Below are 15,639 nucleotides of genomic sequence, written 5' to 3' on the forward strand. Positions count from 1 at the left end.
CAAGTCCTGGGAGAGGTAACCTTATTATTTGTTGTCCATTCTCTGGGTAATAGAAAAGTGCAGGTCTTGTCTCAAGTCCTGGCTAGAGTAGTCTGTGAGGCTGGATCATCTCAGCTAGTCACCTCAAAATTGTCCTGAGCAGTTTGTATTCTAAAGCCGATCTTTAGGTGGCTTTTGTCAGCTTAGTGGCATTATCACAGTGCAGGTGGAATTGTCATTGTGGGGCCCCATGATCCTTTTGGAGACTTCATAGGTCGATGTTAGGTGTGGTCATGGTTCACTGCAGAAAACTTAAACATTTTAAATGTCATATGCAGTAGATTTCAAAGAGGTTAAAGGATGAATATTTGTTATGTACATCCAGAGTACAAAAACTTAATTCCTAGTTACCTGATAGAGACTCAAACCTGAAATCATGTACAGGAAACTAGATGAAGCTTTTTTCTAGAATTAGTTAGTACTTTATATGACTATTAGTGTCATGACAAAATTTTTAAAATACATATATATATATTAATCTTATAAATTTTGAGATAATATACCTTAAGAAAAGCTTTACAGAGTTGAAATAAAACCAAAGGATCATGAGATTAGTGGCAATAGAATAGTCCCTAATTTTGGTTTTTCTTCTGTCCCATATCAGGTGGCTCTTCGACTTGAGACAGAGATTTTGGATTTACTTTAACAAGCATGCTTGGGTTTAGAGAAGGAGAGAACCATGCTCCAACTTCAAAGCCAGCTTTGATTTTCAATTGAACTGGGACTACAAAAAGACCATTTGCATTTTGTATTTGTACAGAATAGCAGAAACAAACATTTGGGAAGATTTATGAAATTTTTTCCTGTTGGATATGTGACACATCATTAGGCCAATTTACTCTTTTTCTTGGGACTTTTTTTTCTGGATAATTTGTCCTTTTTCTTCACGTCTTGTTTGTTCAGTGTTCTTCAGATTCCTTATCTGAATGCCTTCATTCTTCTGAAAGACAAAAACAGAACCCTTCCTCAACCCTAATTTTGGGGAGGTTCCCTTTTGGCAAGTTATATCTGATCAAATGAAAAGCATTTGTTAGTTTTATAGGTTAGTATAGATTAAACAGCCAGGCTGTTTGATGAACTATCATCTCTTCTAAGTAAGTGATCTCTCTTGTTCAAATCTAATCTTTATTCGTTTTGCTTTATGGTTTCTCCTGAATTTTTTGTTCTCTCTTCTATAGCTGGTCTATCATCCAGAGCAGTGTGGTTTCTTACAATAAGCATTAGGTTCTTTAATTGCTCTGGGAAGGAGTTTCCTCCATGATGACAGGAAATGACTGAACTGAATTTGACATGGGGGCCTGCGAGAGACCCCTCAAGGCATTTTCTGATGGCAACAGGTTACCTTGACTGTCCCTCATTGATCTTCATTCATTAGTCCAATGTTTGCCTTTGCCACACCTTCGGCATAATCCAGAAGGGAGGGGTGTTCTGTTTGGATTTTGCTTAGAAAGAACATTGTTTCTAGGAATGCCCCGTTTACAATCCCTTTTTAGGTGGCCTTGTTTACTGCAATTGAAACACTTGACATTTTGATTTTTCTTCAAACCTCTGGAAATCACCTCTCCTATCCAAGCATCATCATGGTTATGAGATTCAATGTTAATTGTATCTCGGATCCATTCTTCCAAGGGTGCTGACTTTGCCTTTAATGGCCTAATTACCCTTTTGCATTGTGTATTAGCATTTTCAAAAGCCAGAGATTCAATTATTATTTGTCTAGCTTCTGAATTTGGTATCATTCTATTTACTGCTGAAGTCAATCTTTGTAAGAAATCAGTAAAAGTTTCTTTTCGGCCCTGTATAACTTTAGTAAATGACTCAGTTTTCTTTTCTGCTTCTTCAATTCTGTCCCAAGCATTCAAGGCTGCTGCGTGGCATAAAGCCAGAATGTGGTCATCATATAGAGATTGCCTTTCTACATTAGCATAATCACCTTCTCCAAGAAGTTGATCTTGGGACATTTCCATACCCCCAGCTCTACTTCATTGTTGAAGGCTCTTAGCCTCATCCTTCCACCAGGTCCTCCACTGTAATTGAGGACCAGGCTCCAAGACTGCTGTAACCAAGTCTCTCCAATCTTGAGATAATAATTCTATTACAAATTGACCATGGTTTAACATCTGCTTCACAAAAGGTGATTGCATGCCATATGAGACTATTGCTTCCTTGAATCTCCTCAGATCTAACATTTCCACAGGAGTCCATTCAGCTCTTACTCAGTCAGCATTAGGGATATCTATCATTTGACAATTCCTGTAAGGTTGCTGGATAAATTAAAGTTGGTTGTTTGAAAACCTTAGGCTGTTTTCTCTCTAACCTTATAATGCAACACTGAGATTGGTTCTCCCTTAAATTCCTCTGTCTGGGTCTGATTATCTCTATGATCTGTTTAAATAAGTTTTTCTAAAACTTGTATCTTAGCACTCATATTAACCAACTTTTTTATTGATAAAAAAATGATAAAACCAATAATGTTTATAAGTGACATTACATAAATCCCATCTAAATTAATTATGCTGTCATTTAATTGTTCTATTTTCAAATCATCCAGCATATTATCAGACCTAATTCCCTTCATTGTAATAGTGTCTCCCCCGCCCCCCTTTTTTTTTTTTTTTTTTTGGTTTTCCAAGACAGGATTTCTCTGTGTAACAGCTCTGACTGCCCTAGAACTCACTCTGTAGACCAGGCTGGCCTCAAACTCCCAGAGATCCGCCTGCCTCTGCCTCCCGAGTACTAGAATTAAAGCATGCACCACCATGTCCTGCTGTATTTCCCATTTTTTAATGTTGGAAAAATCTCTCTCTTTTAACTAATTCCTCCCTTTAAGAATTCCCAGTTGTCTCCCCAAATCTGCTGCCGACTCAGATAACGATGAAGTGTCAGGCTGACTGCTGTTGCTTAGAACAGTAGAAGCCGGAGCGGGTGTCAAGGCAGCTACCTTGTGTGGCAGCAGCCCGAGGAGGGGGTCCAGGGAAAACCCATAACCCACCGGGAGAGGGAACCCACTGTATGGAAAGGCACACAAGGAATCATGAGGAAGAAACATGTGCAGCAGGAACTGCCTAAAAGCAGCACTGGTTGGTGGTGAGGGGCCACTCTGGCAGTATATTGAGCCCAAGCACCTGTGGAGTTTGTTGCAGAGAGACTGCAACAGAATACGTCTCAAGCTCGCTCAGAGGCTTAGGGAAAAAAGAGAGGAAAACCTAGATGGCAAGGTGGTGACTCGGGTGGGAGACACCTCTAACCCCTGCACAAGCAGCTCCAGTATACAGGGGAATATAAGACGGGCAGAGACAGGAGCTCGGCCCCCTTTTCAGTCTAAGGAGTAGTGGAGGTAAGAGGTGACTTTGGCTGCTCCTTTACTTCTCTGATCTTTTAGCATTTACCCCGATATCTGACACTGAGTTTTGATTATTAAGACCAATTAGAATTCATGCTACAGGTATGGCTTGAGTATATATGAGACCTCAAAGCCTGCATCCACAGTGACACACTTCCTTCAACAAGACCACACCTACTCCAACAAGGCCACACCTCCTAATAGTGCAACTCTCTTTGGGGGCCATTTCCTTTCAAACTACCACAGGGGGGTTAGGAGCCTTTCTGGCTGTGTTTTTTTTTTTTTTTTTTAAAGATTTATTTATTTATTATGTATACAGTGTTCTGTCTGCACATATCCCTGCAGGCCAGAAGAGGGTGCCAGATCTCATTACAGATGGTTGTGAGCCACCATGTGGTTGCTGGGAATTGAACTCAGGACCTTTGGAAGAACAGACAGTGCTCTTAACCTCTGAGCCACCTCTCCAGCCCCCTGGCTGTGTTTTTTAAAAATGGATGCTTATTTTTATTTTATGTATGTTAGTGTTTGCTTACATCTAGGTATATGTGTGTGTGCTTTGTGCCCTTGAAGGCCAGAGAAGGCATCAGTCCCCTGGAAATAGAGTTACTGATGGTTGTGAGCTGCCATGTGGGTGCTAGGAACTGAACCTAGATCCTCTGGAAGAGCAGCAAGTGCTCTTAACCACTGAGCCATCTCTCCAATCTAGTCATGTTGTTTTTTAACAGAGAGTTGGTCCAGTCACATATTCATCATTACTGTAAATGGAAATCCAATAGTACATACTTGTACCAATCATTTTAAAAATGAATTATTTTAAACTTATATGTATTGTGTTTGTGTGTCTGAGTGTGTATATGTCACATGTGTGCAGGTGACCAGGAAGGTCAGAAGAGGATATCAGATCTCCTGGAGCTAGAGTTATAGGCAGCTCTGAGCACCTGGTTGGTGATGAGTACCAAGTTCAGGAAGAGCAATAAGTGCTCCTAACTGCTGAGCCAACTCCAGCCCCCTGGTCTTGAACTCTTAACCCTGTTACCTGAGACTTCCAGGAGCTGGGATTACAGGCCATGTGCTACTACACATTGCTAAACTTTTTACTGTTACCTTCTCTGCTATAAGACTGTCATAGACTAAAGTTATTTGTAAATTTTTTTGGTACCATACATAAAATCTTACATGCTATCTTTGGGTTTTTTTTGAGACAGGGTCCCCTTTTGTAGCCCAGGTTAGCCTTGAGTTTACGTTCCTACTACTGCTTCTGCCTCCAAGTGCTGGTTATAGACACATCATCACACCTAGTTTAAGCAGGCATTTGGGTCAGTTGAAAACTTTTATTTGAAAACTTTCATTTGCTTTTGGTTGTTCTTCCTATTACTAGTACAGACTAATAAGTTTTGAAACTGTGTGTTAAAATTTAGAGTAATCGGGCTGAAGAGATGGCTCGGGTTAACACTGTTCTTATTGAAGACTCAGGTTCATTTCCCAGTACCTGCCTACATGTTGACTAACAACCATCTGTAACTCCAGTTCCAGACATGATGCCCTCTTCTGGCCTCTGTGGGTACTGCATGCTTGGTGTGCACAGACATCTATGTAGGCAAAACATCCATACACAAAGTAAAAGTAAATAAATCTCAATTTGTTATTGTTGTTTGGTTTTTTGAAACAAGGTTTCTCTGTGTAGCCCTGGCTGTCCTCGAACTTATGTAGATTCACCTGGCTTTGCCTCCCAAGTGCTAGGACTAAAGGTGTGGGTGACCACACCTGGCATCAGAAAATTTTAACTTTAGATTAGGCAGCAAGTTTATCTAAGTACTCATTGCTGTGGGATGTATGGCAAATGTGTTGCTAATTAATCAATAAAACACTGATTGGCCGTTGGCTAGGCAGGAAGTGTAGGCGGGGCAAGGAGGAGAATAAAGCTGGGAAGTGGAAGGCTGAGTCAGAGAGACACTGCCAGCCGCCACAGCTTGTGAAGATGCCAGTAAGCCACGAGCCATGTGGCAAGGTATAGATTAAAGGAAATGGATTAATTTAAGCTATAAGAACAGTTAGCAAGAAGCCTGCCACGGCCATACAGTTTGAAAGCAACATAAGTCTCTGTGTTTACTTGGTTGGGTCTGAGGCTGTGGGACTGGCAGGTGAGGGAGATTTATCCTGACTGTGGGCCAGGCAGGGAATACTCCAGCTACAACTCATCTTGGAATATTAGCTTGTATAAAATACTCTAGAAGTATGTAAATATAAGCCTTAGCTATAACTTTGATTTAATAGAATATAATCGAATTTGAAAATAAATCAGTCAAAAAATAAATGACACATCATTAAGCATAACCTATATGAAAATGTTCCCAGATCAATAAATATGTAAATAATTTGTGTATACATGAATTTGTGTGTGTGTGCATACTATAAGTGAGAAAGCTAGGATGAGATATTCATAAGAATTAGTTTTCTAACATCAGTCCTATCCCTTAAAGAGTCAGACTTAATAATACATAAAGTAACACTTCTGTCTCTAAAGACTCACTGTTTCCTTTCTGCTGTGGGATAATGCCCTAGTACACTGGTTTAATAAAACACTGATTGTCCAGTAGCCAGGTAGGAAGTATAGGCAGAACAAGCAGATGAGGAGAATTCTGGGAAGAGGAGGGCTGGGTCAGGAGTCACCAGCCAGACACAGAGGAAACAAGATGATAAGGCAGAACTGAGAAAAGGTACCAAGCCACATGGCTAAACATAAATAAGAATTATGGGTTAATTTAAGTGTAAGAGCTAGTCAGTAATAAGCCTGAGCTAATGGCCAATCAGTTATAATTAATATAAACCTCTGTGTGTTTACTTGGGGGAAGTGAGTGGGAGAGATTTGTCTTGACCGGCCAGGACACAGGAAATCTTCTAACTACACCTTTCCTTCTTACACCTGCTAGCACACCTGCTTCCATTGTGGTTTTCTGTAACTAGGGCTGGGGATTTTGGATGAGCTGGGAATGAAACTGGATGGTGGCTTTGAAAATGGGCCTTACAAAATATATCACCAGTCTGAATGAGTTCAGGTCCTATTTATGCAAGTTTTTCTTCTAGGCTTCATTCTGAACCACTTTCTGAATTATTGAAATGTTGTTATGTTTGTAAATGCATTTAACTAGCCAGATATGCTGGCTTGTGCCTATAGTTCAAACACTGGGGAAACTGAGGAAGGAGGAGTCTCTGAGGTTAGCCAAGGTGATGCTGAGTTCCTGGTCAACGTGGACTATAACGGGAGATCCTAGCTCAGAAAACAGAAACAAATAAAATGTTTTTAACTAGTGCTTTTTAAAAATAATGTGTTAAGATAAAGAATGGAGCCAGGCGGTGGTGGTGCACGCCTTTAATCCCAGCACTCGGGAGGCAGAGGTAGGCGGAATTTGAGGCCAGCCTGGGCTACAGAGTGAGTTCCAGGAAAGGCGCAAAGCTGCACAGAGAAACCCTGTTTCGAGGAAAAAAAAAAAAAAAAAAAAAGATTGGTGTAATTGAACTGGATTGTGGGTAAAGATGCTTGCTAGGAAAACCTGGAGACCTGGGTTTGATCCCCAGAGCCCACGTAAAGGGGAAGGAGAAAACCAGCTCAACAAAGTGGTCCTCTTCTATGTGTACTTATTTTATGTGTATGGATGTTCTTCCTACATGTGTTTCTGCATTGTGCATGTGCCTGGTGTCCACAGAGGCCAGGAAGGGTGTCAGACCCCTGGAACTGGAGTTACAGATGTTGTGAGCCACCATGTGGGTATGGGGAAGTGAACCTGGTCCTCTGCAAGAATAACCAATGTTCCTAACTGCGAGCCATCGCACGAGGCTCAATAGTAAATGGTTTGTTTTTTGTTCTGTTTGTTTGGTTTGGTTTTGGGGTTTTTTTTTGTTTGTTTGTTTTTTTTTTTTTTTTTTTTTTTTTTTTGAGACAGGGTTTCTCTGTGTAGCCCTGACTGCCCTGGAACTCACTCTGGAAACTAGGCTGGCCTTGAAATCACCTGCCTCTGCCTCTCAGGTGCTGGGATTAAAGGCATTCACCACCACTGCTGGCAGTTAATGTTTTTAAAAAGACAAAAGAGAGGGCTGGAGAGATGGGTCATTGGTTAGAGTGCTGGTCACTTACTCCTAGAGAACTGGTGTTAGTATCCCAGCATCTACACTGGGCGGCTCACAACCACCTGTAACCAGCTCCAGGGATGATCTGATGTCCTTTCCTGGCCTCCATGGGCACTCAAATTCATGTGACAGATGCTCACATCAACAGATGTGTCAGATGCTCACACCAACAGATACATAAATAAAAAAATCTTAAACATTAATAAAAAGATGAAAGATGAAAATAATAAAGTTTAGCCCTCTTCTACTGACTCAGTTTAAGAAGTACAATGTTATATCTGCTCACTTGGTACCACATACCCTTCAAGACAGTGTGTTTCAGTGGTGAAGCTCCCGTCCTCTAGGGCTTGTGTTTTAGGAAGGAACTCATTGTTGCCTGGTAATCCTTACTGTTTACTTTTAGCGTTTCTCTTGTATTATAGTGTCAATTTGAACCGTATGTGGTGATGGATAGTAAACCAGTTACTAGAACTGAATGCAGACATCTGACAACATAAAGATCATTCTGTTAGTGCATTGGGCTTGGTGGAGTTTGTTTTGGACATACTAAGACATTCAGTCTGTCTAGTCAATATTATCTTATTGTTGATGATCTTAGATTCAGGAGGTTGACAAGCTGGTCACCTCAAATAATGGTCTTGTGTGTCTGTATAACATACAATTGAAGAAAAATGTAGCTCATTTTTTAAAGACACTTGAAAGAGCCAGGTGTGGTGGTGCATGCCTTTAATCCCAGGACTTGGGAGGCAAAGGCAGGCATATCTCTGTGAGTTCAAGACCAGCCTGGTCTACAAAAAGAGTTCCAGGACAGCCAGGGCTATGCAGAGAAACCCTGACTCAAAAACAAAACAAAACTAAACAAAGAAGACACTTGAAAGAAAATTGGTATTCTATTGTTGTGAGCCTAGCCTTTAACAGCTGAACTATGTCTTCAGCCCCAAAATTAGTGTTTTAGTTCTAATTTTAAATGAGAATTTTCAAGAAAAAGGCATGTTAGATTCAGTTATATAGAGCTAGTAACACAGAGTTATGAATTTACTTCTGATGGGCTTGAAAATTTAAAAAAAATCTAGTACCCAATATTAAAAACTAGAGGTAGCACCTTAGAATTACGGGTTTAGTGTTTATTTTTAAAATTGTTAAGATTGCAGTCGGGTGATAGTGGTAATGCACACCTTTAATCCCAACACTCAGGAGGCAGAGGCAGGCGGATCTCCAAGGCCAGCCTGATCTACAGAGTGAGTTCCAGGACAGTCAGGGCTACACAGAGAACTAACCCTGTCTTGAATCCACACCGCACCCCAACTTCCCACCCCATCCCCCGCTCATGCCCCAGATTGTTAAGATTGTGTTTGTTTATTTATTTGTTTGTGTGTGTGTGTAGTGATCTGAGAACAAATTCTGGGAAATCAGTTCTCTCCAGTGTGTGGGTCCCAGGGATGGAACTCAGGTGTCAGAATTGGTGGAAAGTAACTTTATCTGTTGAGTTGTTTCACCAGTCCTGAGGCTTAGTATTTCTTGTGATGGGCTGGAAACTTTAAAAAATATAGATTTTTTTTCAGTATACTGTAAAGAAAACTGCCAACTATGGATTAATGAGGGAAAGTAGGGTAAATTGAAAATACTGAGTACGTGTTAAAATTAGTGGTAGAAATGAATAAATAGGCAGGGCATGGTGGCACACCCACAATCCTAGCATTTGGGAAGCTCAAGGTTGCCAAGTTAGCTGGGCTATGTAGAGAATTCACGGCCAGCTTGAACCTATATCACAGTCAAACTCTGACTCAGAACTCCAGAAACAGATAGACAATAAGATGAATAAACAAACTTAGGAATTTATTTATTAGACAGTGAATGTCTTAGTTTCATTTCTGTTGCCACTATAAAATACGGTGAAAGCAACTTAGGAGAAAGGGTTTATTTCAGGTCACAGTTCCAAGTGACTGTTCATCACTGCTGGGAAGTGAAGGAAGCAGGAGCTTGAGGCTGCTCCACATCACAGTCAAGAGCAGAGAGAGAATAAGTGCATGTGTGATTGTGCTCAGCTTCCGTTCTCAGTTCTTGTGTTCAGGATCCCCTGCCTAGGGAATAGTGCTGCCAGCAGGGGAAGGTCTTCACCTTTAGTTAGTGCAGTCGGGGTCTCCGGCAGAAGTGTCCACAGGCCAGTCTAAGACACTCCTCATGGAGACTCTTCCTAGATCAGTGGTCCTAGATCAGTTCAAGTTGACAAGTAGAACTAAACATTCGTTATTTTTATGTGATGCTGTTTTAGGTATCGTCAGATTCTGGAAAAAGCCATCCAGTTATCTGGGACAGAACAACTAGAAGCTTTGAAAGCTTTTGTGGAAGCAAGTGAGTAGACCAGAAGTGTCCTGCTTGTCTTCTGTTACTGAGTAGTTCTTGAAAGCCTCGTCAGCCTGTTGTAAATGTGCTTTGAGATTGTTTATTCCAGACTTTTAACCGCTTACAGTTGGGTTATTTCTCAATTGAATTATCTTCAAAATTGAAAACCCCAATTAAGGTATAGATGCTCTTTGCTTTCCCTTTGTACAAAAATAAAGAGGAAAAAGGAAAAGTGTAAAATTTTCAAGAAATAAATTTTCCCCAGTCTCTCCATTTCTTAGAAAAGTTACTATATTTTTCCTGCCTTGTGGTCGTTAATCTAATTAGTAAAATCCAGCATAAGGAAACTAATTATGTAGCATGAGATGATAAGTCTCTGAGTAATATATTGAAAGCTGCCCTCGTAGAGTTTTTAAATGATAATTTTAAGTGAAATTTAATTGCTTAATGGAAACAGGATTATTCATGTTTCATATTTCTCATCTTATTTTTAATAAGTGGTGAATGAGAACGTCAGTCTTGTGATCTCACGGCAACTGCTGACAGATTTCTGCACACACCTCCCTAACCTGCCGGACAGCACAGCCAAGGAGATCTATCACTTCACCTTGGAGAAGATCCAGCCTCGAGTCATTTCCTTTGAGGAACAGGTAAAAGTCTAGAGTTGGAGATTTTGTTACTTTGTTTCAATGAATCAGGAGACTGAAGTTCCTAATTCCTGGTAATTTTTTTTTTTTGGAAGAAATTTTTTTTTTTAAGATTTATTTATTTATTATGTATACAGTGTTCTGTTTGTATGTATGTCTGCACACCAGAAGAGGGCACCAGATCTCATTATAAATGGTTGTGAGCCACCATGTGGTTGCTGGGAATTGAACTCAGGACCTCTGGAAGAGCACCCAGTGCTTTTAACCTCTGAGCCATCTCTCCAGCCCTAGTAAAGATTTTTTATTTAATTTTATTTATTATTATGTGATATGTGGGTATGTAAACATGTGCCACCATGCACAGGTAGAGGTCAGAGGACAGTTCTGTAGAATTAGTTCTGTTTTTGGCCTGCCTATGGATTCTGGGGCTCAAACTCAGATTATAGGCCTTTGTTGCATTTTATCTTGAGCAATCTCAGTAGCCCTAGTAAGATTATTTGCAAGTTAAGATTAAAGACATAGGGAAACTCCAACGTCGTGTATGTTGCAACACAAAAGCAAAATTTAATACTGAAAACAAAATGTTGCCATAATCCACATTGTAGAAATGTGTCCTTTCAATTCATTATTTTGATATTCTGTGAATGCACACTTGACAGAAAAAGTTGGATGATCTACATAAACCTGTGCATTCTTATCAGCTTACTGTATTGAATGAGAGCACTGTTAGAGTAACATCTCTCTCATTCCAGGTTGCTTCCATAAGACAGCATCTTGCATCCATCTATGAGAAAGAAGAAGACTGGAGAAATGCAGCCCAAGTGTTGGTGGGGATTCCTCTGGAAACAGGACAAAAGTATAGTAAAGAGTGGATTTGGATGGACGTGTGGAAGTGCTCACTAACACTCTTTCTTACTCCTAATGTAGAAGATACAAATACGTATGTCAGATGGTAGGAAGTGCTTCTCAGGAAGTGACTATGAGCTGTCCGAGGGCAGAGTGTGACAAGTCACTTTGTGTTGTTAACACAGAGGTCTTAAGGTGTCAGCGTACTTGTAGTGTTTTCTTAAGAATAAGGATACCAGTGTGAGTAGAGTGAACACAGAGAAAGACGAGAATAAAATCAGTACTAGGGATCAGAGCCGATGGGTTCTTGAAGCCATTTGTAAGGACTTTGATTCAAAGAAAAATGAGAAGGCCGGGCACTCAAGAGGCAGAGGCAGGCAGATCTCTGTGAGTTCTAAGCCAGGCTGGTCTACTCAGTGAGTAATGGGCTAGCCAGGGCTTCATAGTAAGATCTTCCCTCAAAAAAAAAAAAAAAAAAAAAAAAAAAAGGAAAATGAGAGTGAGCCATTAGATGATTTTGAGCAGCCAAGTGACATGATGTGAGCTGTCTTACAGAATCACTGACTACTGGTAGAGAATAAACTGTTGGCAGCAGTAGTAGAAGTAGTGATATTAAGCTTATGCACAGCCACAGCTGAGGAGGAGGTTCTGAGAAATGCTGTATTCTGGAGATTGCCTGTGGCTTTGCTTAGTTTCCCCTGTGGAATATACAAAATAGATAGTCAAGTCCTGAGCAGTTGGAAACATGGAGTTGCCGTGCCCTGTAGGGAGTGGGTTGTAAGGGGCATTCAAGTGTACATTTTGTATTGTGATAACTAGGTTAAGTTAACTAGTAGTGAGTAGGGTATTTTAGTCTGCAGGTAGTGCAGCATTCTTCGTTACAAGTAGACATTTGGGAGCCGTTGCCTCCCTACTAGATTGGATTGATACCTTTCCAGGGGAGGTAAAGGATGTAGTTAGAGAAGAGGAGTGAGCACTGTGGCCTGGAGCACTCCGACCTTAAGAGAGAATTGACTGGAGGGAGTCGTAGCAAGTGGGAAGGATTGTCCATTGGGGTGAGAACAGTAGAATGTGCTCCTTCCTAGACGCCAAAGGAGGGAAAGAGTAGGCGTGAGACCATGCTGATGATGAGTGGACTAACGTTGGCTGGGGTTAGCATTCTTCAGGTGTGGGGGCGGGCAAGTCTACGAGAAGTATTGGTGAGACTGAGGAGAACTGAAGCCTGATTGGAGAAGTGAATGTAGACAGCTCTCTGGTGGAGTTTTCAAAAAAAAGGAGACAATAATTAGTGTAGGAGACCACAGTGAAGGTTAGAGGTTTGTTGTTGTTGTTTATTATGTACAAATGTTCTGTCTGCATATATTCCTACACCCCAGAAGAGGGCACCCAGATCTCATTATAGATGGTTGTGAGCCACCATGTGGGTGCTGGGAATTGAACTCAGGACCACCGGAAGAGCTGCCAGTGCTCTTAACCTCTGAGCCATCTCTCCAGCCCAGAGGTTTTTAGTTTATGATCCAATTAAGATTTGAATGGTGAAGCACGCCTTTAGTCCCAGGACTCTGGAGGCAGAGTCAGGCGGGTTTCTGTGAGTTCAAGGCCAGCCTGCTCTACAGAGCAAGTTCCAGGACAGCCAGGGCTACATAGAGAGACCTTATCTCAAAAAACAAAAAATTGATGTTGAGAAATTGGCAAAGGAACCTCGAGGAAGAGTATAAAAGAGAGGAATCTAGTAGGAGGGTGGGCGTCTTAGACAAGCATCCTCTTGGCTTGCCACACTTTGTCTAGGGCTGTCCTGTGCAGGTCAGCAGCACTGGCTCTCCTTTCTCAGGGCGGCAGCACTGCCATGCCTCGTTGTAACCGTCAGAATGCCAGCTGTTCCCTGGTGGGCAGACTTGTCGCAGGGATGTGAGGAACACCGAGAACAGGCCACGTGTACTAGTGGAGTTTGTGCAAGTCCTCGGATTGCTTTTCAGTTAGGTCAAGTGCAGTCATCAGCTGCTGTTGCAGAGGGGCTGGGAACCCGAAGAGGGAGGAAAGAGAGGAGTCTGACTTTGGATAAACGGGAACTTAAACATTATTCATTTTGATGTTTAAAGTAGTGGATAGATTACCTGATAGAAAATTGAAAAATTAAAGAAGCTTAACATGATATAACAATTCATATCAGTTTAAGTTGTGAGTGGGAAAACATAAACTGTTGATAATAAATAAGCTAAACAAACAATTTCAGTTCATAGACATGCTTCCCATCGTCTGTCCCTTCCCCACAACAATCAAAACAAGAATTAATTTCAGGGTGGGAGTCTGTCAGAGACCAAACAAGGACCATGGAAAAGTACTAGCTAAGCCAGAGAACAAGCCCCTACCCTAAACCGGATGCCCCCAAAGATAAGGAACAGGTCAGGCAGGTCAGGTAGCATAGCAACAGAACAATGGGCCCTGACCAGTGACTTTACCACCTAGCAGCCTCACGACTTGCACGACTTGCACGTAGCCCTTCACCTGCACGTCCCCCTTCACCTGCACGTACGGCACATCGTGCACCCCTTCCCTCCTTCCTGCCCCCTCCCATGCTATATAAGCCTTGCTGAGGAGAATAAAATTTGCAGCTTGATCAGAACACTCTGTCTTGCTGTCGTTCTCTCGTGTCTCCCCCATCCCTCTCATTCTCTCCCACAGGTGGGTCGCCCCCTTGACACCCCGCTGGCCGGGGCAACTGGCGCCCAACGTGGGGCTCGAACCCACGACCCTGGGATTAAGAGTCCCATGCTCTACCGACTTAAGTGGCTTTTTTTTTCTTTCTTGCCACAAGGTATTATTGCTTTGGCTGGCAAATAGAAAAGATTACCTTTCTTTTTTTTTTTTTGGTTTTTCAAGATAGGGTTTCTCTGTGTAGCTTTGTGCCTTTCCTGGAACTCACTTTTTAGCCCAGGCTGGCCTTGAACTCACAGAGATCCGCCTGCCTCTGCCTCCCAAGTGCTGGGATTAAAGGCGTGTGCCACTACCGCCTGGCAAAAGATTACCTTTCTATGAGTATTAATCTTGAATTATGAGTTTTGAGTTATGTGAGGTCTCCAGTTCTTCATTCCTGGAATAAAACATAACCAGTGGGGAAGGAAGGGACTGAAAGCCACCTGTACCCTTACCACTGCCCAAGTCGAGATGAGATTTTGTTGTCTGTATAAAAATGCATTTTACTTGGATAGCAGAAATACATTTTAATGATATTTGACATACTATTGTATTCCAGAGTTTATATTTTTGATGTAGGGTCTTGTTATATAGTCCTGGCTTGTATGTAGACCTGGCTGGCCTCAAACTCAAAGAGATCTGCCTGCTCTGCATCCAGATTGCTGGGACAAAAGGTGTGTGTCACCATGCCCAGCCATAGCCCGCCTTTTCACTTAAAAAAAAAAAAAAAAAAGATGGTGTCTATAAGCACCTAGTAATGATTATCACTACGTATTTTTCTACCTTTTTACACACACCACAGCTTCATTCCTATAAATCCGATACAGTGATTTTCATTTTTTCCTAGCATAAGTAATTATGAGTAACTTTACAAGTTACTTCTTGTTACTTATTGTAGTTACATCCCCTTTTGTCTTTAAGATTTGGTATCTGGAAGTAAAGTATAGTGGATTAAAGGCGTACAATTTAAAGAATTCAGAGGATAGCTGGGGAATTAATGCCAGATTGTTGTCCAGGCAGGCTGAGCCTGGGTGTAGTTCCACTAGCAATGTCTGATAAGCCTGAAACTTGGCACTTGTGTACTTGTTCTATGAGACTATCTGAGAATTAGGAGCGGCTATGATATGACCAGTGATGATAAAAATATAAAAGATCAAGGAATCTTAGCTTTTTTCTATAATGTAATACAGTAATAATTTTATTATTTGTTAAAAATTTTCTTGACAAAATACTCAGTCTGTCCGTTTTTGCTTTTTATTTATCCTAGACAGTACAATGTAGATTATAAGCTGGAGACTTACCTAAAGATTGCTAGACTGTATCTGGAGGATGATGATCCTGTTCAGGCTGAGGCTTATATAAATCGAGCATCCCTGCTTCAGAATGAATCCACCAATGAACAGTTACAAATACATTATAAGGTAACAAATGAGCTAATTTGGAATTAATTTTGTATTGATGAATTATATACCAAGATGTTTCAAAACATCTGATGAATGTTTATAAATTTGAGAAATTTCCTTTGCTTCTTTTCTTTGTGTGTACTGTCTGATTTTGTGTCAACTTGACACAAGCTAGAGTCATCAGAAATCAAGTGAACCC

The 15,639-nt window shown here is 41.1% G+C and overlaps 1 protein-coding gene across 5 annotated transcripts in view; it reads left to right on the top strand.

Annotated features, from left to right (window-relative positions):
- The window catches only part of Cops4 (COP9 signalosome subunit 4), a 45,178-nt gene that overhangs the window by 10,297 nt on the left and 19,242 nt on the right, over positions 1-15,639 (top strand). For all 5 annotated transcript variants that reach the window (XM_059274802.1, XM_059274799.1, XM_059274800.1 and 2 more), the window contains exons 2-5: positions 9,780-9,859; positions 10,349-10,500; positions 11,250-11,353; positions 15,305-15,458. In XM_059274802.1, the coding sequence (XP_059130785.1) occupies positions 9,780-9,859; positions 10,349-10,500; positions 11,250-11,353; positions 15,305-15,458 (490 nt within the window). The remainder of the gene's footprint in view (positions 1-9,779; positions 9,860-10,348; positions 10,501-11,249; positions 11,354-15,304; positions 15,459-15,639) is intronic.

Source organism: Peromyscus eremicus, chromosome 10 (assembly GCF_949786415.1).
Source record: "Peromyscus eremicus chromosome 10, PerEre_H2_v1, whole genome shotgun sequence".
NCBI classification, from domain to species: Eukaryota; Metazoa; Chordata; class Mammalia; order Rodentia; family Cricetidae; genus Peromyscus; species Peromyscus eremicus.